The following is a 26939-nucleotide window of genomic DNA, read 5'->3' as shown; positions in this document are numbered from 1 at the left end:
CCACAGAAGATGTGTATGCTGTCAGTAATGATGGCAAACAACAGCTGAAAAGTATCAAGGCATGTGCTACCAGATGCTGTGTATGTGGAGCCAGCCATTCAGAGTCATACTGCAGCAGTGGCTGGAACTTCAAATGCGCTTTGGAGTGGCACAGGAAAAGGAACGGTACTTCATGGCTGAGGGACTGTCTCTTCCTCTATTGAAACCACCAGAGAAGGCCATTACTGGCGGTAGTAGAGCAGGCTGTACGAGCAGAGCACACGATATGAAGATTTGCACTTGACAAAACATTTCAGGCAAAAGCACCGGATGAGACTCAATTGGCGGAAGGTCCTGAACTACTTACGTCATGTCATTTAGCGGGTGGTTTCTTTCCACAGTGTCTGTACATGCTGTACATCAGTAACTAGCAAACCCCTCAATTAAATAATATGTAGTAGGGTTCCAGTGTGTTTTTTAAGGGTAGAAGGGGGTGAAGGTGTGTACCTTTGGGTCCAAATGTAACCTCAAGAGAGATCTTCAGTCTCAACTAGGAGGAACAACTTCTGGGTCCTTGTAGCGGTGGTGGTCCTAGGCAACCGACTAAATGGGTCACTTGGACAAAGTGTTACACATCTCAACACAAATATAGACTTTCAAACAGGATCACCCATACATAGATCCTCGTCCATAAATGGGATATGAGGTGGAGTCTGTGCAAAGGCTGCATTCAGGGAAGGTTGAAGAAGATTCACACAAGGCTATTATTAATAAAATACTTATAGAAATAGATGGGGAAATCAACACATTGTCCACTTGTAATGCTGTGTCTTACACAAAAACACTCGTGGAGTTGACTGAGGCACTGGCGACCGCTATAGTCACCCTACCTACAAAGGATACGACGTTTGGCTACTGGCAAAACATTGTGGAACTAAAGTCATCCATAGATCTTTTTGGACTTCACAGTTCTGGGGACTCCCTGAGGCAAACTGGGAACTGAGGAGCTCCCCTGAGAACTAAATACCTTCATGGGCTGTTTTTCTCTTTGTATTCACACCGTCAGTAGGAACTCCGAAGTGACGTCAGCCAGTGGGGTTTCAGCACAGGTTCCGGGGTAAACTTCACGTATTTCACCGTATTAGTCCGCCAAAGTCTGTTTCTGAACAAATTTGAGGCGAGAAATAAGCAAGCCAGTTGCTCTTCACTCATATTAAGTCTACAAGATGTAAATGTAATCTGTAATCTAATGTATTTAAAAGATTGCTCCTACTTTTGTAAGGTAAGGGCTTGCATTGGGACACCTCACAGGGATTTTTTTTATTTCATTCAATTAACGTGAGAAAATAAGATAAAATAAATACATCTACAATAAAAACACTGTTTTGATTGTTTTTTATTTGTACTGGTTATTTATTGTTTTGTTTTTTTATTGGGAAGCGGCGTAAGTGTTAATGTTTTGTAAATACATAGTGTCTAAATAAAGACAGCTTTACACAGGAAGGAGGTTGCAGCTGCTGCATTGGCTCATGTGTTCGACCAACCGACATACACTTACGTCCGGACCAATCCCCGTGTACTTACATCACTGGAGTTTCCTCTTGTGCTGGAAAGTACCTACCCTAAAGTAGGAGCCAAAGGACCTGCGATCGTTCGTAGTTCTTGCAGTGTGGACACAAAAAAAGGGATGCTTCCTCCAAAAGTTCTCGATATTATATAGTATATATCATGTCACCTCTGGACCAGAGCACAGGCCTCCTCTGACATCCTCCCACTCTCTCATCTGAAGCCCTCATCCCCTCCTTTAGCATTTTAAAAAGGAAAAATTGAATTGTAATAATGCGTAGGCCTTGAAGGCAGCCTTGAAGTATCCGTGTAAGAGCAAGGACACCAAAATCAAAGTTGAAAGATGTCGGATGAATCAAAGTCAGTGTGGTATTGATTTATTTTTTCTCCTGCACCACTAGTAGTTCTCCTTCGAGTCTGTTAACTCTAATGAACTACACGGGAATCTCGAGCGTGTGCGTACATACACGAGTTGCATTTGTAATACATTGGACTTTAGCTGCATGGCTGTTTACGCCAGGGATCAGCAGATTTTCAATGTGACTGCGGTGAACCGGCTGACTAGACGTCACAGGGAGCAAGTCACCAGTTGAACTGTCCGCCACACAACAGTCTGTGTCGGTCAACAAATGACTATCTACCTTTGAACATTTCCCTTTTTTTAATCAGTCCGACACACACACACACACACACACACACACACACACACACACACACACACACACACACACACACACTCTATCAATTGGTTACAAGGGATGTTCACCAGTTTGCCTCATCTGTCTGTTTTTTGTTTATTCGGGGGACGTTGTCTACTCAGATGATTCGCTGCTGTACTGTCAAAAAATGAAGCAACCAAAAATATTATTAATTAATTAATTAATTAATGACTTCCTCTTTTTTTGAATTTGCATAAAACTTGTCTGAGACTGGGCTAGAATAAACACATTTACCCAATTTCCCCTTCCTCAGGAAGAGTGGCACGAGCCAGAAAAGCCCTTTCCGGGATTCTATCCAGTAATATTCTCTCCAGACAAAATTAAATTATTAACATTAAGATTAAATCGATCAAGCTCTTTGACGGGGAAGGCACAGGAGAATTTAAGGTTATCTGTGCACATGAGCCAAATATAAACTAAGCACAAGGTGTGTGTGTGTGTGTGTGTGTGTGTGTGTGTGTGTGTGTGTGTGTGTGTGTGTGTCCCCTGGTACTTTCCTCAGGTAAAGTCTGTCAGTATGAGCTGCGATGTAGCTGTTTGTGCACGTACTGTATGTCTAGGTCCACCTTTATGTGTTTGACATTTACATCTGCATGCTCTCACAATTATTTAATAATCGCCCAACCGCAGTTGTTTGAGTTGAGCGCGATCATTGTCTAAAATGGATCCAAATTTCTGGGGAATTTTGAGCCAATGTTAGAAATGCCTCAATAATCAGAACATGAATAAGGTGCGTTCCCATTAGTATTGGGTCGGGCGGCCAACTCAAACTTTAACCTTCCAATGCCTCTTCTCCATTAGGTGGATGTGTATTAGGGTTGTCGCTGTTCCGATTCTAAATCAACAATCACCCAAAACGAGTGTTTGATTTTGAAGCTGCGCCGAAGCCCCAGCTGCAAGAGCCGCAGCTCGCAGCTTGTGTGTTGTAGTAATTTAAAGAGAAAGTGCGCTCAGATTTAATAAAATATGATCGATTTTACGATATGTCCACTTGATTTGTCCACTTGAGAGTGCAGAACAGTGTACCGGCAAGCATTTAATTAATCGGCAAGCATATATTTTGTTTATGTATTCCACTACAAAAAAAAAACATTATTTATAATGATTTAAGGTGACTACCGTTTTTACACCAAAGTTGACCCGGGTTTTTTAAACATTTTCAAAACATTTCATGGTCAAAAGTTATTAACTTCTGATTTGATTTTGGATTCTAAATGGGATATAAACTGATTGAATGACACACGTTTATTCCTGCCTATTTAGGCGCCAACGTCCGGAAATTCAATGTGCTTCGCATTTCGTACATGTACGAAAACACCTCTCTTCGTCCCAATCGCAGAGGGACGTGTAACCGTACCTGTATTTGGAACCGTTCCTCCAAATAAAACAACTAAAAGCAGCTTGTTTTTAGTTGTTTTGTAGTTGTTTTAGTTAGTTGTTGTCCCTCCCTATTTTTATTTTACCATGCAACAAACCTTCTTTTTTAATGACTTTTTTTTTTTTATATAATATTTTTTTAACTGATAGTTTTAATCGGTCAAAATCATTTTTTTCGGTTAATGGTTAAAAGGCTAATTATTAAAATCCCTAGTGATACCCCTAATGTGTATTATAACACTTTCATAGGCTTATACTATGATAGTGGCATTAAACAGACATAAAAGCCAATGTGACAGCCATAGCTCTAACGTGAGTGTATTACGTTGCATTTCTCTGGGCATGTGTGAGCGTGCGTATGATTCCAGAGCGGTGGTTTTATTACCTGAGCAGCTGAATGGAAATCTCAGCTGCACCTTTTCTTTCCGCCGAGGTCTATTCACGCCATAAAACCTTGACACACATCATAATGTTATCACCCACTCACTGAGAGAGAGGGGGGGGGGTGAGAGAGAGAGAGAGATAGAGAGGGGAAGAGAGGGAGGCAGAGGCTGCAAAGGAGAAAACATTTGAAGAGAATCTGCTCCGATGCAAAACATAGCCCGCGCATAACATTTGGACATCTGCAGCGCTGACAAGACTCGGAATTGACAACGCAACGCTTCCTGCACCGCAGAAGTGTTGGATGCGCGAGCTTGCAACCCCCGTCGTCCTCCGGGAGCGGGAAGTAAGCGAGGCAGAGCGTCTGGGATTTGTCGCTCTGAGTAGCTTTTTCTGTCAATCACAGCAGAGATTAACGACAGACACAACGTTTTGGTTGTGCAATGATGGGCAACTCCCCCAACCCGATCCTTTTTTTTTTTTTTATGTCAGCATGTGATATAGTACTAATTAAAAAGTATCACCAAAATGATTGTTATTGCGGCATTTTTCCAAAAATATTGTGATATTTGATCATTATCGCCCAGCCCTATTTTATATTTGTATGAATGACTAGGGTTGTCAGACATTTTCTTTTGCATAACTCACCAAAAAATAAAATAAAATAAAAATCAGCAAACATCAGACAATGCATACATCCAACGAGATGAAGCAGATAAATGAGGCTGTTTAAAGATCTAAACCTTCTTCCAGAGGGACGGGGGACAACACCTGAACAGGTGAAAGGAACTCAAGGCTTTAGCGCTTATAAGGAAAGTAAGGAAAGGCTGTCGATAATAATGCCTCGCCTGTCCAGGATAAGTGGTAATGTAGTCTCCTGATGTGACACTGAATAAAAAGGTGTCATCGGGTGGAATCGCTACTCCGTCAAATTTCCGGCAACATTTCCAGTGTGTGTCCCGCTTTTTTTTTTTTTTTTCACGATTTTGGCACTATCCCCGGCTTACTGGTGTCTGGTATCAAAGTTCCCTGCGCTTCCCAGTAGCTGACCGGTATTTTCAAGCGGTTGAAGATCAACTCTTTCCCCTCTAAAAGTCAACCACAGTCATTAATTCTCCTCGCTAGTTTCTAGACCGGCACTCGCCGCTGCGTTTTTAATAGCTTCAGTCCGACGTGGTTCTAAAGGGCTCCTTTCCATTCTTTCTCCCCCTCCCCTGCCACCTGGCTCGCCCACTGTGATGCAAGCTGCAGCGGTTTTTGTAATGGTGCCTCCTTCAAGCCATACCTCTTTTATACCCCCTTTCCTACTGCACTTCCTCTCCAATGTATTATAGTCTAAGTGCTAATGCATTCCCTAACCAGCAGGCCTCCATAATGTTTGAAATGTAACTTAAGAGGGAATTTTTATTTTTTTCTGTGTGTCACAGAGCGAGAATGCCAACTGAGGTGTGTGGCTGCGAATGCCTCACCAGCGGCGTTGAATTCATTTGTTGTGAGCCGTATCATTTTGAGCTCTATTTGTTTATTCGATTTATTTCCAATTTATTATCGCAGAGTTCGGATGATTCGGCGTTGGTCTCATCTTTATCGGGTGGTTAAACGGCATGCTGATGTAGTCCCGCCCGGCGAATCGCGGCAAATATGTTTAAATACATTTTTATTTTATTTATTTATTTTTTCTCACTTTTATGATCCGGAGAGAGAGAGGAGAGATCACAGCGAGGCAAGGTCGTTCCGAATCCCAAACGTCCATTTCAAACGAACCCAACCCCCTTCCAAGCTGTGATTCCCTTTGGAAGTGCATTGGACGTTGAAAACTCTTTCATAGCAGAGTTGCTTTCCGACGAGCCCAGTGACATGGGAACAAATGACCTGCTGCACTATCATGTGGCCTGAAGCGCTCTCTCTCTCTCTCTCTCTCTCCCCCCCTCTGTCTCAGCTTTTGTCTCGTCGCTCGGTGGAAATTGTCATTTCGCTCACATTCGGTCATCAAAGTACTCATGTTTTGTCACGCTCTCTGCTGAACGCTGAGCCCGCGTTGAACCGGGGGGAGCTGTCATCTGCGCGCTCCAACTCTTTTAGCCGGGCGGGGGGGGAGCAAGGGCTCCAAGAACATAGTGGGAACATTAAAACATATCTGCGGCTCGGCTTGTCAAGCAGACGCCGGCGTTCAAAAAGGGAGGCTTTCGAAAAATGGGGTCGGAAAAAATAGCAGCGCAAACATGACGCGAGGTGTTAAAAATACCGTCCTGAAACATCCTCAGACTTCTGACTCCGACCCAAATAGTGATCATCTCCTCTGTTGCATTCTAGGTCAGTTTGGTTTGGTGGATTTTCACAGCATAGTAATCGAGTCAAACGTTGTCCTTAAGGTTTCATTTCAGTAATGCGATTTTCCTCTCTCTCTCTCTCTCCTTCTCCACAGGCGTGGCTGCAGAGGTATGGCTACCTCCCCCCCACGGACCCCAGAATGTCGGTGCTGCGTTCGGCCCGGGCCATGCAGTCCGCTATCGCTGCCATGCAGCGCCGCTACGGCCTCAACGTCACGGGCAACCTGGACCGGAACACCGTGGAGTGAGTGGCACGTTCACCTTTTACGTGACCACCGTCGTCGGCGACCCGAGCCCGGTTGTTGATGCATTTGTCAAATAGACCCTAACCTGTGTACTTTAACCTACCTACTACACGTGGCCGGATTTGTACCTTTTTTGTACCTAAACGCATGGCGGTTTGTGGAGAGGGCGAAAGCTTTTTCTGATGGGGTCCGCAGAGAAAAGAGGCGAAAGGGAGAAATAAACACCGAAGCCGTTTTTCAGACTGTTATATCCAGAGAGCAGCTGTCCCGCTCGGTGTCCAGGCATTTGGGGAATACGCGGAGGCGACGAGCCGCGTCTCAACCGCAGCGGTGAGGGAGGGCAGCGGTGGGCAGGGAGCGGGGCGGGTAAACTCCTCCCATCGTCCTGCTTGGCATTCCCGAGGCGAGGCCAACCCCCTCCCCCCACCGACACAAAGTTGCCGTGACACGGATTGGGTTGCGCGTTTTGATTTGATCAAAGGAAGGTCTTTTCTAAATGCCCGCGCGCACCCCGGTTATCAGATCAAAGCAGGTAAATGCCACAGTATTAATAGCCGGGAGAAGAGAGCGAGGGAAGAGAGGGTTTGCCTGCGCCTCGGCGAACCCGTCAAACACGGGTACGTCAGCCGCCGGCTACAGCGGAGGCTTTTCCTTTTGAGAGAAATTGAAAGAGGGAGGTTCATCCCTGCTTGTAGGGAAAGAATAGAAGGAGTATTATTTAAAAAAAAATTTTAAGGGATGCACCGATTTATCGGCTGTACATTGGTGCCGGGTGATATCCGCCTTGTTGACGGATATCGGCAAATAAGATGACATTCACCCATGGCAGCGCCCGATGTTTATCCTGTGTTTTCCACACATAGACTTCACTTGGGCGGGGCGCTCAGGTATATCACTATAGCATTTTTACTTATTTATTTTTTATCCGCCCAAGAGAACGACGCCATCCATGATCAATTTTATAAGACCCGGCTGCCTGCAGCGCTCCAAGCAGGAAGGGATGCTGAGTTCGTGGAAACTCAGAAAACTGCAACTGATGCTGCATTCAGGGGAACTCGGGAAAACATCGGTATTGGCATCAGCTGTCGGCCAAATTGTTATTTGGAACATTGTACGGATATCGGCCCAGAATTTCACAATTGGTGCATCCCAAATTTTTTTTCATTCATGCAGCCCCAGACGCCGGGTTCACGAAGCCAATGCCTCTTTTGCCAATGCCTCTACCTCTGACTATCAGCCATTGGAAATAAACACTGCAATGTGTTTTCCAGCGGTGTCAATGAAGTGCAGGGAAGCTAATAACTAACCACAAGAATAAGCTTAACTAACCCAACGATAAGTTAACAACATGCCTACTCTTTCTGTTTCCCTGTGCTTCCATTTGATGACGTAGCGACAACACATTAAGGTGAGACATTGTTGTCTTATTGTCTAAATTGTTTATTACGTGTCTTATTGTCTATTACATGTGTGTACGCATTCTCTAGTGTGTGCGCGTACATTTTGTGTTTTCCTTTTACTGTCCCCAATATATTAGTGATTGCATTAGTATTGTATTCAGACTCCCAAGCCATGAATCCCCGTTACACGCCAATGCGCAGACGTCTCGGAAGTCAATATGTACTTGTTATGAATCACTCGGTGGCGCGGTGGCCATGTCTGACACCGCTACATCGATAAGAAGGAGGTGCTAGGTTGCAAATTGCAATTGGTGCATAGTTACAATGTTATTTGCGACAATGGGCTGGACGTTCCGGTAGGTGCAATCTTATATTGACCTTACAATGAATTAGATTCAAGCCAACGGTCGGGAAAGAAGCTTGGGTTTCCTCACCGCTCTAAATAGAACAAGCCTCATACAAAGGGCAATTTTATTTATGTATGAGTCATAATACAGTGGTTGCAATGGTTTGATAGCCTCAATGTGTCATGTATGCTGGATAGTTAACGAATTGTGCTGAAGCCATGTCAGAAAAAAAACATTATTTGCAGAGAACCAAAGGCATCCCCTTACTCTCCTTTAAATACGGCTTCCAAAGCTTCCCGTCGTTTCTCCACACCCTTCCCTGCGTCACATCTTCCTGTCTCCTCCAGCTGGATGAAGAGGCCCCGGTGCGGTGTGCCGGACCAGTTGGGAGGCGTGTCCCGGCTCAGCGTCAGGAAACGGCGGTACGCCCTCACGGGGCAGAAGTGGCAACACAAACATATCACATACAGGTGGGTGGCGGACCGCAGCGGTGCTTCATATTGCTTTGCCTTGTTGTTTGTTGACCAAGTTGATTCATTTCCTATATCAGAAGCCTGCATCTGGCATCCCATCATCATACGAGGATCAAAAGCAGCCCCCTCGCTCTCAAAGCTTTTTTGAATATATTTTTGCGAGTTTGTCATGTTGCGCAACCGTCTCGCAGGCAGTGTCTTGTGGGGTTGACGAGATGAGCTTGGCACAGGCCTGCGGTGAAACCTTAGATGTCTTTCTGGGCGAGGATCCCCTTCCATGCCAGCCGCTTAGAAATGATCGCAAACAACCCCAACCCCCAACACACACACACACACTTACAATAATTCCTCCAAGTGTGTGTGTAAGTGTGTGTAAATTGTATCGGCGTCAGTTCCATGAACATCAACAATTTACCGCCATTTGCTTGTAGTTACGGAGTGAAGGCCACAGCCCGCCGGCGTCTCCTTTTTCACACCCAAATTATCCTGCGTCTTCCCTGTTGTCTCTCTGTCCTCTTCCCTTCTCTGTCTCTGGCCGTTCAAATCCGTCCAACAAGGACCCCCCCGTCCCCCACAGCCCATCCCCCACTTTATGGAAATAATGACTTTACGGCTAAACCATGCTCGAGCCGCACCAACCCGAAACAAAAATGGGAAAGGAGTGTTTGACTGTCTAATACACACACACACACACACACACGCCCAGGAGGGCTCCTTCTCGCACTCCATAATTCAGAAGCGCATGCCGTTACATGGTAATAATGTATAGGGGAACAGACCGCGGTTACACAAGCTACTTTTGCCGCCGGCGCGGTGGGACCGCTGGCCTACATTTCTGATAGTTTTTACTGGGCTTCAACCCTCGTCTGCAGTCACTCCTATATCTCTCACTGGATAATCCTCTCAAACTGAGCTCGGTAGGAGGGGGTGGGGGTTTGCCTTGAGGATGAATCTGTGAGCGCGGTCTCGTGGAGCAGCCGCTGAAGTAGGTCTTTGTGCCACTGATATCAGATGGAAAAAAAAAAACAAGAGGAGTTGCAGTGTGAGCGAATGGCTGGTGTTTCGGGACGGACGGTAGTGTCAACAAGCGCGGTGGGGCTTTGGAGAAAAAAATCGTGTGACAGCTCGCCATTTTGGCCAACTTTTTTTTTTTTTTTTTTTTTTTTACACTTTTGGACAACTGGCACCAGCCTTTTCAACTGAACGGGGGGGGAAACAATTGAGTAAAAGTTTTGAAAATATAGCACCATGGACGCACATGAGCCAAACAAAAAGAAGAGTTTTGATGAGGAAGAGGGGCGGAAAGTGGACGGCTGAAGTGAGGGACGGAGTGGGTGAGTGCGGCGGTGGGAGGGGAGGAGAGGAGGAGAGCGGAGTGAGAAGAAAGCCTGTATGAAAGCAGGGTGCTCCCTGACAAATTGGGTTTACGTAACGGGATGTGGGAGTTCTGAGAGCGTCTTGTATGCACGACCGTGTTCAACCGCTCATGTTGATGACTTAATTACTTTTCATCTTAACAAACAACTGACCGTTTGTGTGAAGCGGACGCTATCGGTAGTGGAAAAACCCGCCTCTTTAATCCGATTAGCTGAGTGACCATAATGTGACGTTGGCGAGCGCCCCTGCTGTTTGGCTCCCGACCGAAAGTCAGAAGGCGAGTAGAGAGGGGAGCGGCGGCACGTCATACAGAGGATTTCAAGCAGCGCTTCAAACCATAATGTTTAGAAAAGGCGCGTGTGGCGGTTTTTGGAGTACCGGAGGGCGGATATTTCAATTGGCAGCTCGGGCATGGCACTGAATTGAGGCACCAAAATCTGGTTCAGCCCGTCGATACCGATCATATAAGAACTGGTGTTGTAGTGGGCTGCACGCAGCTCTACAGTGGAATAGGATTTTACCCATTTTTTTTTAAGCAGCCAAATTGAAAATCAAACAAACAAATCAATACGTGACGGTCAATGTTGGCATTGTGACGGGCCACCTGCTTAACGTCTGCATTGTTTAGATGAATACATTCTAATCTGGATGAGTCCGTACACACTTCTCACATCCAGCCGACCACATGTTTGCAAATGTGAAGGAAGCCGAGAAGATTTTAGAGCAGGTGAAGGGCGGCATAAGCTTTTATTTTTTTTGCAGCTTTATAGCTGCCGAGCACATCCTGTATAGGACTCCACACGCTCTGCGTAGCTGCGAGGGGAAACGGCGCAGTAGTCGCACCGCATCGGCAGTGCGGCTTTTCCTGGGCGTAGGGCTGTTGGCCTTTGGAAGGCTGCGGCGCCCTGATTCCCGAGGCGTGCGCGGGGGGAGGAGGCCGCTAATTAGCCGCGGCATCCCTCCGCTCTCCCCTGCGTGGAGGTGCTACAGAAGCATAAAAGTAGCATCCAGAATCATTATCGCCACACGACGCGGAGCTGCTCCAGCTGAGCCCGGTGCTCGATATGGCCTTAGAGCGGGATGAGACTCACCCATTAAGTCCCCCTCGCTCTCTCTCCCTCACTCTCTCTCTCTCTCCCTCTTTCTCACAATCCCACGCTGCTCCGTGCGCCGCTGTTCTTTGTGCGTCCGGCGCCCTACGCGTCCGTGTTTGTTCCGTCTCCCCTGTATCTATCGCTCTGGAACTTGAACTCGGAACTCGGAGCTCGAACTCGCGAGCGCCCGGCGGCTTGAGTAATGGAGGGGCGCTTATTTTTAAAAGCACTTCACTCTTCGTTCTGCGCCCTGAGTGTGGGCAAGGACGCGCGTTGGCAGAGAACGTTTAAAAGGCTTCCCCGCCTCTTTATAAACCAAACTAAACAGCTCCTCTACACAAAATGGCCCTATCTTGGCGAGCTGGCATTGATTTGTGGATGTATTGTCTGCACGTCATTTCAACCCTAATATTTATCAGACGTTTTTTCACATCGTGCGTCCCGTCCTGCTCTCCATGAGCACTTTAAGAGACAAACGCTGCGTTCAGATGTCGGCGGCGCGCGGCGGACGTAAAGCCGAACGTGCCGTTCTTTAAGTCGGGAGAACCGTGGAAAAAGTCTTGCCACCTCCGGCTTTGAGGCGCCACGCATCACAAAGGCGGAACATGACTTCAAAAGTTGAATTTCTCGTAACTTCTGCCTCGGTCAGACTGGATGTTGTTTTTGGGATGGATCCTGTGCGTCTCATTTTTTTTATTATTTTTTTTTATTGCAGCTGCACCCAGTATTTTATGACAAGCGAATGAAAGAGTTTTCCCGACTGGACTAAACGATGCATGGAGAAATGTTAGCACTGAGATTAAAGCGGTTCAGTGACTTTTATTCACAACCCCTTTAACGTGGGACCTTTCGCCTAAACATACATTGCTTACATTACATCAGTAATTGGACAGGTCAGAAGCTGGGGAATATTGGATTGTCAGTAAACACTGTGAGTATTTCCATTCCAGAGTAAATGATGGAAGACGGAACAAAAACTGAAAATTGCCTAAAATATATTCTTAGCTAGAATGGCAAGAGCACCATTGTAACCTATATCCCATGAACAACGATGCACCTGAATCTCTTCTCCTGCTCCTTGAATACCTCTGTACCAAGTTTCATGACAAGAAAACCAAAGCCCGACCATTTTAGGTCAAGGTTTGAGTGGAGGCTGACCCAGGAGCTGTATACCCAAAGGTTTTTTTTTTTATGCATGTTTACAGGTACTGCATTCAGGCTTTGTTGATGGCTAGTTTACAGTAGCTTAACCCAAACGTTTGGACATTTCAAGATACAAAACACCAACTTCATCAAAACACTATAAGGGTGGATCTTGATATGGATAGAGGATGCGGATCTTGCCGAAATGTCTTGGTTATGTTGATGGATTCTGCAGTACTTTGCAGACTTAACTCAGCAGGTCATTTTGGCTTACTTTTTCGTTTAATCTGTAAGTAACTAAAATATTTATTTGGAATTGATTGATAACCATCCTATGTCCCTCTCACTCAATGTTTTCCGAACAACATTTTCCCAGCAGTGTCGTTATGTGAGGCATTTTGATTTGACACTTTAGGAAAAGGAGGCGACATTTGCTGCTTGTGTTATTACTGGCATAATAACAGCTGCTTTGGTCACCATATGCAGAGGTCAGGCTTAACAGCTTTAACAGTGCCTCAGCCACAATCATCTTCCCAAGGGTTTTTTTATTTTGCAGTATTGAGGAACTGACATCAATGAACAGACGCGGTTTACATGAACGGCTCGCTACCACAGTAGCGGCGCCTCACCTCCCCTCCCCTCCCCTCCCCTCACCTCACCTCAACCGCCCGCGTTGTGACCGAGGTGCAAATGAGTTGGAGGTGTCGGCGCAAGGCGGAGGGAGGGTGGAAAGATGGAGGACGGAGGGATCAGAGGACGGCAGTAAAGCTTCGGTGAGCGAGCTTCCCGCCGCTTCCCGTTTTCACCGAAGCAAATGTAGCCAACGGTCAACCGGAAAGCCCCGTTGGAATACCTTGCGTGATCACATCTACCACATCCAAGTCAACAGGACTTCATGCACTATTTTCCCAGTTAGCTGATTATAACCGACCTCCTCCCCCACTCACTTTGATTGAACAATGAATGAGTGGGCACTAACGTACAGTATATGAACGGCTCCCGGGAGCCTGCCCGTAAAGAAAGGAGCGCGGGAGATGCACAGTAGTCAAAGATAAAAGACACAATAATGCTAGTTATTCCCATTATGGGAGATGACAGGCTGACAGCCAAGAAGAGACGCTTTGAAGGAACGGATAAAGGCGAGCGGTGTAAAAGAGCGCAGGTGAAGGGAAGAGAAGGCGAAAAAAGAAAAAATCAAGGCCGGGTGAGAGAGAGGGGCGGCGGCGGAGAGGGTGTTCGGACTTCTTAAAACAAGCTTTTCAAACGCGCCGCGTCGTCCACGCCCTCTGAAAGATGAACGAGCCGTTATATAACTTTGCGGCGGTCTTCACTCAGGGGTTGGGACTTCTTAAAACAAGCTTTTCCAACGCGCCGCGTCGTCCACGCCCTCTGAAAGATTCACCGCGCATCGTGACGTCGACGTGAAAGGCCAGTACGGCCATCCGCATGGTGGTGGCTCGCTTGTTTGAAATGTGATTTCATATCAGAACGGCACTAAGTCCAAAGTAAAAGATCTCTTCCGCGGGCTCCCGCTAGAAGATCCCCCCGATTTCTATAAACCATCGGGCTGTGAGCTGTCGATAATCCCAGATCGGGATTATATAAATTCTTGGTGTGATTTAGTCATAGGCCGTGGTTTAGTCCTATTCCCGAGTACCGTCCTATCTCCTCTCCCTGTGGACAGTGACCACAGCAGCGTCGGCTCGGCTAAATTCTCACTCCCCTCCGTTTCCCCTCCCTTTCCTCCGCAGCATAAAGAACGTGACGCCCAAGGTGGGCCGCGAGGAGACCCACGACGCCATCCGCCGGGCGTTCGACGTCTGGCAGAACGTGACGCCGCTGCGCTTCGAGGCCGTGCCCTACAGCGAGCAGGAGCGGGTCAAGAAGGACGTGGACATCACCATCATCTTCGCCTCGGGTTTCCACGGCGACAGCTCGCCCTTCGACGGCGAGGGGGGCTTCCTGGCGCACGCCTACTTCCCCGGCCCCGGCATCGGGGGCGACACGCACTTTGACTCGGACGAGCCGTGGACGCTGGGCAACCCCAACCACGACGGTAAGAGAGGGGGGCTTTGAATCTTCCGGAGTCTAAATGCCGCCTTCACAACATCTCACCGCATGTGGTTTGTGTGCTCAAGAGTTTAAAATGTTGCCGTTGTTCGAACGAGGCTGTAGATCACGTGCCAAAACTGTCAACAGGATATATAGCTCTCCCTCATCCATGAGCCACTATATATGATTATAGGATTACACGCTTTGATTGTTAAGCTTTTCCTAAGAGATTGAGTGTTGCGCTCCCGGTGCCATTTATTTATGGTATTGCTTGAAATAAAGTGCAAATCTCTTCAGGCTCCCTCACATTTCTTTCTTGGAAGAGACAAAACATGTGAGAGCGCTCGTCTCTTGTCAGTTAACTGCCGAAATTGTTTCAATTCCCCTTCCTCAACCTTCTTTCCCAGAGCTTTCTGCTTGGCTCTCCAAACACTCGCTGATGGCTGCCACAGAGCGTGTGATACTTCAGTAGCAGGCGTCGGTGTTGCCCGTGTGTGTGTGTGTGTGTGTGTGTGTGTGTGTGTGTGTGTGTGTGTGTGTGTGTGTGTGTGTGTGTGTGTGTGTGTGTGTGTGTGTGTGTGTGTGTGTGTGTGTGTGTGTGTTTGCGTGTGCGTGTGCGTGTGTTGAGTTGTGCGTACAAATCTGGATTCGGTTGTCGCTTTGTTCAGACCGCCACGCCTCGCCCTTTAATGGCCGCGTGCTTGATTAAGTTTTTGGATTATTTGTGTGCGTGTGTTTGGACATTTGTCGGGTTTGTATGGGTGTGGATCCGCAGGTGTGTTTGCTGTTTTCCGTGTGTTTGTGTGTGTGTGTTTGGTCTCGGCTGCGTCCGGGTGCATGTTTGTGTTTGCGTCTGTGAGTCACCGACGGCTAAGCTCCCCGGTCGACCTTCGAACCACTCGCCGTATTCGGCGCTGTCAGAGCAAGTCCCAACTGTGATGAAACACCCTGGTAACAGGGGCGAGATAGAGAGAGAGAGCGAGAGAGAGCGAGAGAGAGAGAGAGACTCATTAAATAGAAGACGAGAAAAGGTTGATTAGATGTAGATGTTTGACAAGATCGTTTGGGGGGGGGGGGTGCCAAACGGAAAGCCAGCCAAGGCGGCGGTTCAACGTGTTGGGCCACTGAAGTAGGGAATTAGCCGCCCTGCGTCATCTTTTAGGACACGCCCGATCCGAAAGAAAGAAAGCTGAAGGTTATAGATCTTTTTTCGGCCCTTTATTGGGGGTGCTTGTCGGTTCCTTCTCTCCGTAATCTAAGCGGTCCGTTTCTCGCCGCCTTCCCTTTGGTCCCCACGCCCACACCGCGCTCTATGGTTGAATTGTCTCATTGAGACAAAGCGGGCGCACAGCTGCGGTCGAGCGGGGCGTCGCGGAAGTGGGAGACGGTCGTAAATCCTTGGTGGCGACGGGCGGACGGACGTGCGAGAGAGGGGTGTGGGAGGGTACGGGGGGGTAGGAGCGATGGCGGCGGCGTCCCGAACGCCGCCGTGCGATGACAAAGCGCCGCCATGGGCACGGAGGATGGACAAAAAACAAAGGCGTGGGTGAGAGGGAACAGAGACGGCGGACACATCGCAATCGGAGAGAGAGAAGGGAGGATTAACGGTGGAGCATCTCGAGGCAAATGGTGCCGGATGGAGATCTAGAGAGAGAGAGAGAGAGAGAACAAGGAGACACCGCACTGGGAAGTAAGCAAAACATCTGAGAGAGGAGTGAGAGATGGAGTAAGGGTGGAGGAGAGCAAAGCCGACGAGTGGGAGAGAGAGAGGGGGAAGGAGGGAGAGAAAGAGATGGCTGTTGAGAACTGCGTGACGGAAATAGCAGTCAAGAACTGCGCTGGTGAAGGCTGAATATAAACTAGGAAGGAAAAGCCTTTTTTTTATTTTCCCCTCTGGAGACTTAGATAACTCCAGTGTTACATATGGCTACGTTCAATGCCTGTGGGGGGCGGGGGGAGTAGAAGCAGGTGGTACGCGAACTTGCATCGTCGGATGCATGTCAGGGTTAGATGTTTACCCACAATCGTTCACCCCCGCTGCATGTTGACACTACCAGGACAGAGAATCTGCCGCCATTGAAGCCAGTGAGTCATACCCCTCCATTCAATATTAATTCAGTCCTTCTGAGCAGTCCATCCTGCCCAGCGACAGGAGTTTAACGGGGAGCGCAGCGGAGAGCGGCCACGCCGCCGCCCCGCCGCAGCCCCGCGTACGCCACCGCCGCCGGGGCCGGCGATGTCAAACGACGTACGAGCAGAACGCCCCCAGGAAATGCCTCGCATAGTACGGCCGAGCAGTACGAAAAAACACAGGCAAAAAAAAAACGAGCGACCAATGTTTTGGTGCCGCTGCAGCTGCAGCTCCCCTCCCGAAATGTGAGACTCTCGGAGAAGGAAAAACGGCGCAGGCAGTTTTGCGGAAGCACTTTTGCATTTTGAGGGCCGATGATCAAGGGACGACCGGAAGACGTTCAGAAAAAACAGTCTGTCAGCGGTGGCATCGAGAGTTCCCTCAAGCGGAGCGGAGAAACGCGCCCGGCCCCGGCAAGCACCTGCAATCCCGATTTTATTTGAAGTTCCAAGAGTTTCTTTTGGTTCGCGCTTCCGATAGCTTTGTAGCGCGTTGTCACAACGCTCTCGTCCTCGGATGCACATTCGTGTTATTTTAGCTGGTGACAGATGCCGTTGCCGGGTAGGGATGATCCATATGTGACCCGGCGCATCCCAACCCAGCGCATTTCGCAGTGCTGTGCTGTTTGCCTGTCAAAATTTCCTTTTCCTTTTCCTTTCAGAAAAACACATTCCACATGATCTCATTGAAGGAGTACAGCACTATCCAAATGCAAACCATTTAAAGCACTTATTGTAATAATTAGTAAATTACTAAAGTAAGAATTTCCAGACTTTTGCAGCACAAAATACACATTTAGAAACAAAATGTGTATTTTGTGCTGCAAAAGTCTGGGAATGCCTCTAAAACTTTAAAAAGATCTCTCAGAACTTCTGTTTTCAAAAGCTTCAAAGTCATAGCTTCCGGAATATTGATTCCTACGAGCGATACCTTGTTTTGCAGCTCTGGTCTTACACTTTCATATTATGTCGGGGGGGGGAGTCAATTTTCGAAATTTGACCCTCAAGTACGCAGGGGTGTCACATATGACGTTTGTGACACATAACCACTAAATGAACATAATGTACTTTAATTAAAGTAACGATAACTCATAGCAGCGTCTCATCAAAAAGTAACCTTTCCGACTTACCGTGTGTCTTCACTAACACTAACTACAGGTTGCACCGAAGGCCAACACTACTTCAGCTGGATAGTTTAAGTAAACTAATTAAAGGGATGTATACACTTCAGACAAACATTTTGAAGCTAAGCGGTCCGTCACGTCCTCGTCGTTTTGCAGGCAACAGCTGGAAATGATGTAACACGACGTCTGTGCACCTGGCACCTCTCTTCTCACTCATTCTGTTTTATTTGCTTTCTCTTGTATTCATGTTTATTCATACCTAATCGTTGCATTCAACACACACACACACACACGCACGCACGGATACGCGAACAGAAGAGGAGCTGCCATCATTAAGCTGCCCGTGTCTTTCATCTTCTAATCCTCCGCCACTGTTGCCGGGGAGGACTGTTGCCAAGCCGTTCTGTCGCCATGTCCGTAGATTGTTGTTGTTGTTATTGTTGTTGTTGTCGTCGTCGTCGTGGGGGATGATGTCACCCGTGGACGCTCGGAGCTTAAGCCCCCCCTCTGCGTTGAGATAAACGCTTTAGCAGCCACGTGATTACTGGTGTACACGTATACCCACGTATACCTTGCACAGCGCTGGGACCGCGATAAGAGACCGTTACTCTGAGGTAGGGATGGTCACAATGCAGTGAATATCAATTCATTGGTAGAAAGAATTTAATTGATTAAGATTTTGCCTTTTCAATAAGAACTGAGCAATGTAATGCGGTCTTGTTGTCGTTGTATCAATGGGAGTGTTTGGGGCGCGAGGCATTACAAAGATATAAAATACGCAGCCAATAAGTCGTAGTACTCACCGGTAAGACAAGGGGCAGTCAAGAGGAAAAAGAAAGCCCAGTGGAGCAGGAAGTAGAAGTCGAAGAAATGGAGGCTTCGGGGAGGACGACAAACAACAAACTTGGCCGCGTGTGGAAAACGGGAGCTTCTCGACGCCGAGGAGGAAACGATATGTTTATTGTAGCAACTAGTCAACAACTGATGCTGCGTTAAGATGGAACATGGTCGAGGGGAACAGGATAACGGCACTTTCTGAGCGGCAAGGGGGAAGGGAAAGAAAACCCGGAGCATGGGAGCGGTACTACGGCAAAACGATACAAGTGAGAATAAATTCAGTATGTTGCTATGGTGATGACTCCAATAAAATATATTAAACTTAATTTAGTAAGGTTGAGTAATTTTATTAGCCTCTGGTTGTTCATACATTATGTGAACCAGACTTGATCTGCGACGTAACATGCGGCTCATTCCGTCGTGGAGGACGGTAAAAAAGTAAAAATATTTAACCCGTGCAAAGACAACGTAAATATTCATGTGTGCGCGAACCAGCTCAGCGAGTCTTTCCTCAAATTTCTCCATTTTGAAATGAAATGAAATTAAATGAGGGGAAAGACTCCTTGCAGCCCTCGCGCCAGGTCACAAAATCCAGCTCCAACCCCTGGTGACGTCGTTAGGTTAACAACTATCGATTAAGGAAATTCCTCTAAATTTGTATCCCTACTCCAGAGATACACCACTCATTTTTCGTAGGCACGGCGCGGTATGTTTTGGCACATATATGGGTTTGCCGTAGTTCCGCCTGCCCCCCCACCACCCGAGTGGCGTTTTCAGGCACCTCCCACACAGGGACGCCGGCAGAGATTTTGCAAGCATACCAGTTTATGGTAGAGATCGGCAAGATTTAACAAGACAGGAGCAGATGGAAGCATGTCACGGGGTGTGGAGATGGGTTATCTGCCCGTTGATCGCTGATTACCTAGACCCAGGACAGGTGTGGCTGCTTTAACCACACCACCCCCACACCACAAGGTTTTAACAGGATTATTATTATTATATATATTTTTTTTTTTCAACGTTCACAGTCAACATGTTTTTTCCCGGCTACGATCGGGCACAAGATACAGCGACACCTGCACACGCCACGCTCTACCAGCTACTTGAACGGTGGGTGGGTATCTCTGGGTAGGTGGGAATCTCTGGTTAGGTGGGTATCTCTGGGTGGGTGGGTATCTCTGGGTGGGTGGGTATCCCTGATAGGAGCTTGGCAGCTTCTCCTACCAGCTTTGCCTCCTCATCTGAAACGCTGTATTGTGGTGTTCCTCCGGTTGAGTCCAGGGTCCCATTCTGTTCGCCTTGTATATGCCTCCCCTTGGACAGTTAATAAGGCACTATAAAGGTATCTCCTATCACTGCTCGCAGATGATATTCAATGGTACGTCTCTTTTAAACTCCGAAACATAGCTATATTGTCAGTTTTTAATAACGCCATTAAAAACTGGATGGCAGATAATTTCTTACAGCCAAATGCAGATAAAAACCTTTACCTCTGCCTCTCCTAGTCTTGTCCCTAAGATATGGATGGTCATGGGTCTCTTACCTCGTCGATCCTCCGTAAGAAATCTAGGTGTCACTGTGGACTAGGCTTGGGCAGATTTACGATTAAAATCGTCAATCGGCGATCGACTCCATCGATTGCGATTGACATTGATGACAGAGGATTTAAAAAAATAAAATAAAAATCTATCCGCCAGGAAAAATCAGAGCAATGAAACGGTGTCAGTGCAGTTTACCGTGTTCTGGGGGAGAGAGGGGGCTGAGGCCCTCGCCCTCTCCGCTCAGTCGAGTAACCACTTGTGATCGGATCTCGCTTCCCCGCTCTGTCGGCAAATCTTCAGATTATAATACAGCAACAGATAATATAATCTCATCGAGAAGGATTTCGATTTCTTTCGTTTCCGTAGTTTCTTACTTGTATGGAAAATGAAAAACTTGACTCCGAGAATTGTAGCAGTTTTTTAAATTTTTCTCCTCTAGGCAGCGATGCACCGTGCTCGTGCGCCGGTTCCCGACAGCCGCCGTGTTTTTATTTTCGACCTATTTATTTTCGTTTGTTTCCTACATGAAACAAATTTATTTATTACATTTATTTTTATTTTTTTTTTAAACAAATGAAACAAAAATTTTAACTGAGTTAAGGGACTGCCCTGTTGCGTCCCGTTCCAAAAAAACCTGTGGGTCTTCCCTTTGTTTTCCGTTGCTATGGGACTTAACTTAGTAAAAACTGGATCTTTTTGGTTCCACTGATCAGGGTTTGCTGGTCGTTGCCCGATCAAGACATAAAACGAATGGAGACGGTGCTTTTGAGGTTGTGGCTCCTCCTCTCTCTCCCTTTGGAGTTAAGATCTGCGGACGCTGAACACTTTTAAAAAGCAGCTCAAGACCCATTTGTTAAACTTGCCCTTGTGTAATTTGTCTATTTTACTTCATTTATATTTTTTTTATTGTGTTTTATTTATGTATGTATGTTGATGACTATCTACCTCTGTGAAGCACTTTGTGACGTCCCTGCTATTGAAAGGTGCTTGATAAATGAAGTTACTTACTTACAGCTGTATATCACCTCTCGTTTGAGGGCTATGGAAGTGGTGGCCTTTTGTCAAGCAGATTCTTTACCTTTCCATTGATTCCCGTCGGATACTCGTGGGGTCTGAGACGCAGTGACCGTGAGGGTAAACCCTTCGCTCTGCTCTTTGTGATTACAGTGTTTAAAAAAAAAAAGGATGCTTGTAATTCACACTGTGTGCAATACAAACGTTGATGTTGAACTGGGTTGGCCAGTCCATCGAGCCCCTGCAATATATTGGAATATAACATTGATATTGTGATATGTGTGATACACATATCGTGTATGTGTTGAACACCCGCCTCAGAATAAATGCAGGCAAACAAATGTGGCGCGGATGTGGTGGGGGGACATACGGCGGTGTCGGATTGATTAAAGTACATGAAAGACGGGCGGAGGGATGAAAAACGAAGAGATGGAGTGATAAGTTAACGGGCTGGACGACGGGACCAATAACCAAACAGGAAATGGGAGAGGCGGAGCGCCGGAGGGCAGCGTGGAGGGGGGATGGGCCTGGGATTCGGAGGAAACGCGGGACACAGGAAAAGAGGGAGGGGAAGATGAAAAACGGAGGCATGTAAGCCGACGGTCCTTTCGTTCAAATCAGATATGAACCCGCTGCTGACTTTTGTTCTCTTTTGCTCGTGGTGAGATGTCTGACCGTTTCCCTCCATCTCTTTTCGCCCCAAAAAAACAAAAAAAAAAAAACCGAGGCAAACGGGCAGGTTTCTCGTAAACACTTCACGGCGGCGAGGCCGGAGTGTGTGTCCGCCGATGTTTAAAGAGGACTCCCGCCCCAGGCATGTGTGGAGCGTCGGGCGAGGCGTGTTCCGGTTCCACTTCAAGCCGCATCGATATTGATTGCATTTCAAACACAACAAGGAGAAAATGTCGGTGGAAGCCTCGAGTCACACTGGCAATGCAGGGAAACCTGCGGAAACATCATGGTGGACTTATCCACCTCCTCTAACACGGTAGCGGCGACCTCCAGAGCAGGGGGGTTCTCTGCCTCTTTTTGGCCCCATGACCCCGTGTTCAGGGACCCACGTTTCTCATGATTACAGCAGCTTGAGAGTGGGGCAAACGTTCTTTTCTTGGTATTTATTGATTATCGTTTTGGCTCCAGGGCCACTAATTTCTATGTGATACGATTCACATTTAGGCCAATGAGTAATATCAATATCAAGTGACCCCCCCAAATATGGGGGGCGCAGGTGGCAGAGCGGGTCATGTAATAAGTGGAAGATTGCCAGGTTCGATCCCCGGCTCCCCCTGGGAGCGTGCTGATGTGTCCTTGAGCAAGACGCTTAACAGCCCGCTGCTCCTGGATACGTCAGTTACTAGGATGGGTAAAATGCAGAGAAATGCAAATTTCCCCATTGTGGGACTAATAAAGGTTTATAAAAAAAATTATAATAATGATAAAAAATAGAGTCGCGACCTCAAGGTTGAAAGTCTGTGCTCTAGAGCCCGGAAAACGTACTGCGTGTCAAAAATAGGTGTCGGCATCACTTAACCGTAGTGAAGAGGGTTTTGAGGGTAACGTTTATAGAGCGCCTTGGTCATCCCCTGAGGTTCTAGTTCTATTAAAGCCAGGATACCGCTCGTTCTGCCCGTTGACCAGCATCCGCGGGCACATGCACTCCAGGACCCCGGTACGTGCACGCGGCTCCGCCCGCGGCGTCGGCCGCCCCCCCAGTGAAAACAGTAAGGTGAAACACGGCTCGCTGGATGTGGACTTTGTGTTCCTCCGCTCAGGAAATGAGACATTCCGCAGATTCCGCGCGATGTTCCCTCACCTTTCCTCACCCCGGAGGTGAAACCGGAGAAGTATGGCGAGGAAGCAACAACAAGGGAGAAATGTCATGAATGTGGAGATAGCCGGGGAAGGGTTTTTGGAAAGCGGTGGGAGGGTTCGGGGTCGCCGGAGAGTCATCGGTTAACAGCGTGGCGATTAGCCCACGGGGAGGCCATTGAGTGGTCGTGGTCGGACGAAGGGACAAAGCTCGGATCCCTCGCTTCGATCGCCCGACCGCTTTACCATCGACGTCCAATCCCGTAACTTGATTGTTCATTCAACAACTAGCTGGCGTTTTGAGCTTCTCTTTCTCGCCCTCTCTCTCTGTCTCTCTCTCTCTCTCTCTCTCTCTCTCTCTCTCTCCATCTCTCTCTCTCGCTTTTTCCAATCGGTGGACAATATCCCAAATCAATTGACGGCTACTTAACAGCGGAGGGGAGCGCCGCGGTCACACAGAGAGGGGGAGCGGGAGGAGGGGAAATGAAAGGAGGGAGGGGGGAAAAAGAGAGGGAGTGAAGATAAGGAGAAGGAGAAAAGGAGCATACGGTGTCCTCGCAAGGTTTTATTTTTAGGTCCCTCTCGCCGCTCGGCGACAGAGAGGAAGTGGCGGGGCTCTGTCCCTCTTTCGCACTCATCCTCTCTTTCATTCTTGTTCTCTCCATTTCCCGCTTTCGCTCGCACCTACTCCGTCCGTCTCTGTCGGTATCGCTTTGTCTCCCCTTTGCCCTCCCTCACCCCCTCTTTCCTATGTTGTTTTGTTTTTCTTATTTGTCTTTCTCCACATCCTCCACTTTCTTTCTTTCTTTGTGTGTGTGTGTGTGTGTGTGTGTGTGTGTGTGTGTGTGTTTGTGTGTGTGTGTGTGTGTGTGTGTGTGTGTGTGTGTGTGTGTGTGTGTGTGTGTGTGTGTGTGTGTGTGTGTGTGTGTGTGTGTGTGTGTGTGTGTGTGTGTGTGTGTGTGTCAGAATGTCTACATAGAGGGCACAGTAGGCACATCTTTCATGGCGGGGTCAGGTACGTAAAAGATTGTTATGGGAGAGAGTAATAAAATAATATTTGACTTCCAATCCGATTCTTTGAATTTCTGAATTGATATAAAAATTGTGATACCGACACTTTGTTTTAAAACGAACCACGACAGTCGCAAATGATTTGAAATATTAAATTTCTGTATTGGGCCACATTTTTTCCGTGATCTATTTTTGTAATCCACGTCAGATGGTTATTTGTTATTGGACCTCTGTGCTAGTTATGGATTGGCCATAACGAACACCATGTTCGAGCATAGAGTGGCTCATAAGTGTACGTGGTACCAGACCACATTAGGTCAAAGATGATCGACTTTGTGGTCGTGTCATCAGATCTGCGGCCGTATGTCTTGGACACTCGGTGAAGAGAGGAGCAGAGCTGTCAACTGATCACCACCTGGTGGTGAGTTGGATCAGATGGCAGGGGAGGCTGCCAGACAGACCTGGTAAACCCAAACGTGTAGTGAGGGTGAACTGGGAACGCTTGATGGATGCCCCTGTCTTTGAGGTCTTCAACTCCCACCTTCAGAAGATTTTTTCGCGCATCCCGGGGGAGGTTGGGGACATGGAATCCAAGTGGGTCATGTTCAAAACCTCCATTGCAGAGGCGGCTGCTAGGAGCTGTGGTCGGAAGGTCGTCAGTGCCTGTCGTGGTGGCAACCCAACAACCCGTTGGTGGACACCAGCAGTGAAAGAAGCAGGCCTTTCGTGCTTGGCTGGCCCAGGGGTCTCCCGAGGCAGCAGACAGGTACCGGCAGGCTAGAAGGGCTGCAGCTTCGGCGCTCACTGAAGCAAAAACCCGGGTGTGGGAGGAGTTCGGGGAGGCTATGGAGAAGGACTTTCGGTTAGACTCAAGGAAGTTCTGGCAAACTGTTCGGCGACTCAGAAAGGGAAAGCAGGGCTTGGATCAGGCTGTGTTCAGCCAGGGAACTGAGAACTGCTGACCTGGACTGGGGATATTGTCGTGCGGTGGAAAGAGCTCTGGAGCTGAGGAACTCCTGAACCTGATCAATACGTCCTCAGGGGAAGAGGCAGAGTCTGAAGACTCGGGGGAAGTCTCATCCATATGCCTGGCAGAGGTCACTGATGCAGTCAAAAAGCTCCTCGTGGCTAGGCGCTAGGGGTGGACGAGATTTGCCCTGAGATGCTGAAGGGCTCTGGACATTGTTGGGCTGTCTTGGCTGATACGCCTCTTCAGTGTCGCGTGGATGTCAGGTACAGTACCTATGGAGTGGCAGACCGGGGTGGTGGTTCCCATTTTTAAAAAGGGGGAATGGAGGGTGTGCTCCAATTATAGGGGTCTCACACTGCTCAGCCTTCCCGGGAAAGTCTACTCCAGGTTGCTGGAAAGGAGGCTCCGGCCGATTGTCAAACCCCAGATTCAGGAGGAGCAATGCGGATTCGGTCCTGGACGTAGAACAGTGGACCAGCTCTTTACCCTTGCAGGGTTGCTGGGGGGGTCGTGGGTTTTGTTGGCTTCATCAGCGACCTCCAGCAGGCACTGGGGCGGTTTGCAGCCGAGTGTGAAGCGGTCGGGATGAGAGTCAGCACCTACAAGTCTGAAGCCATAGTTCCCTGCCGGAAAACGGTGGATTGCTTCCTCCGGGCTGGGAGCGAGTTGCTGCCCCAAGTGAAGGTGTTCAAGTATCTCGGGATCTTTTTCACGAATGAGGGGGAAATGGAGCATGAGATGGACAGGCGGATCGGTGCAACGTCAGCAGTGATGCGGGCGTTGTACCGGACCGTTGTGGTGAAGAGGGAGCTGAGCTGGAAGGCAAAGCTTTCAATTTACCGGTCCATCTACGTCCCAACCCTATGGTCATGAACTTTGGGTAGGGACCAAAAGAACGACATCCCGAATACAAGCGGCCGAAATGGGTCTCCTCCGTAGGGTGGCTGGGCTCAGCCTTAGAGATATGGTGAGGAGCTCGGACATCCGGAGGGAGCTCGGAGTAGAGCTGCTGCTCCTTCGCGTCGAAAGGAGCCAGTTGAGGTTGTTCGGGCATCTGATCAGGATGCCTCCTGGACTCCTTCCTTTTGAGCTTTTCCAGGCACGTCCAACTGGTGGGAGACCACGGGGTAGACCCAGAACGCGCTGGAGGGATTATATATCCCAGCTGGCCTGGGAACGCCTCGGGGTCCCCCTAGGAGGAACTGGAAAACGTTGCCGGGGAGAAGGGGGCCTGGAGCTCCTTGCTCAGCCTGCAGCCACCGCAACGGATAGGCGGTGGAAAATGGATGGATGGATGAACATCAGATGGTATGCATTTTATACATCATGTAGAAAATAGAATCGTGACCCCTTGTATCCAGAATCAAATCGAAATATAATAAATTAGGTATGAATCCAAAAAAAGAAATAATTAATGGATTAAAAATGGACTAATATAGTTTTTATAGAGGTACTCCTCACTTAACAACTGAGTTCCGTTCCTGCGACCAGTTGTTTAGCAAATTGGTCGATAAGCGAGGACCCGCCCTCTTACCGTTATTTCAGTCTTGGAGATTGCGAACGCTAGTGTCGTATCGGCCATTTCTACACAGTTTTTTTTTGTTGTATGTCCCTGAAACTGCAAAAATGAGGTACCTGCTCGGATAGAATGCAAAGGGATAAGTTCAATAGATCTAGACCATTGGTTACATAAAGGCAGGGGGGAGAGGAGGAGAGGAGGGAAGGAAGGTAGGAAATAGTGTGCTTGTGCCGCGTGTGTTTGTTTACGCTCACCGGGCTGCCGCTGGAAATAGACGCCCGCCCACCTGCGAGGGCATCGACGTCCACACGGAAAGTCTTCCGCCCCCGCACACACACACGCACACACACACACTGACACAGACACAAAGTGTCTTTTAATGACGGTCCTAATGAGCCTTGACCCGCTCACCAGCTCTACGAACGCTCCCGTCTGCAACGTCTTCTCCGTTCGGGAACATTTGGGGAGACGCCTGTTCGGCAGCAGGTTTCACCTCTTTGC

The 26939-nt window shown here is 48.1% G+C and overlaps 1 protein-coding gene across 1 annotated transcript in view; it reads left to right on the top strand.

Annotated features, from left to right (window-relative positions):
• LOC307245246 (matrix metalloproteinase-16-like) overlaps window positions 1-26939 on the top strand; it is a 68318-nt gene that overhangs the window by 9943 nt on the left and 31436 nt on the right. Inside the window, exons 2-4 of the mRNA XM_080020719.1 lie at window positions 6448-6596; window positions 8692-8814; window positions 14183-14487. Of these exons, the coding sequence (XP_079876845.1) occupies window positions 6493-6596; window positions 8692-8814; window positions 14183-14487 (532 nt within the window). The 5' untranslated portion in view covers window positions 6448-6492. The remainder of the gene's footprint in view (window positions 1-6447; window positions 6597-8691; window positions 8815-14182; window positions 14488-26939) is intronic.

This window comes from Zeus faber (assembly GCF_960531495.2).
Source record: "Zeus faber genome assembly, chromosome: 19".
In the NCBI taxonomy this organism is placed as follows: domain Eukaryota; kingdom Metazoa; phylum Chordata; class Actinopteri; order Zeiformes; family Zeidae; genus Zeus; species Zeus faber.
Note: the sequence above shows the minus strand (reverse complement) of the source record. Positions and strands in the feature narration are given on the sequence as shown.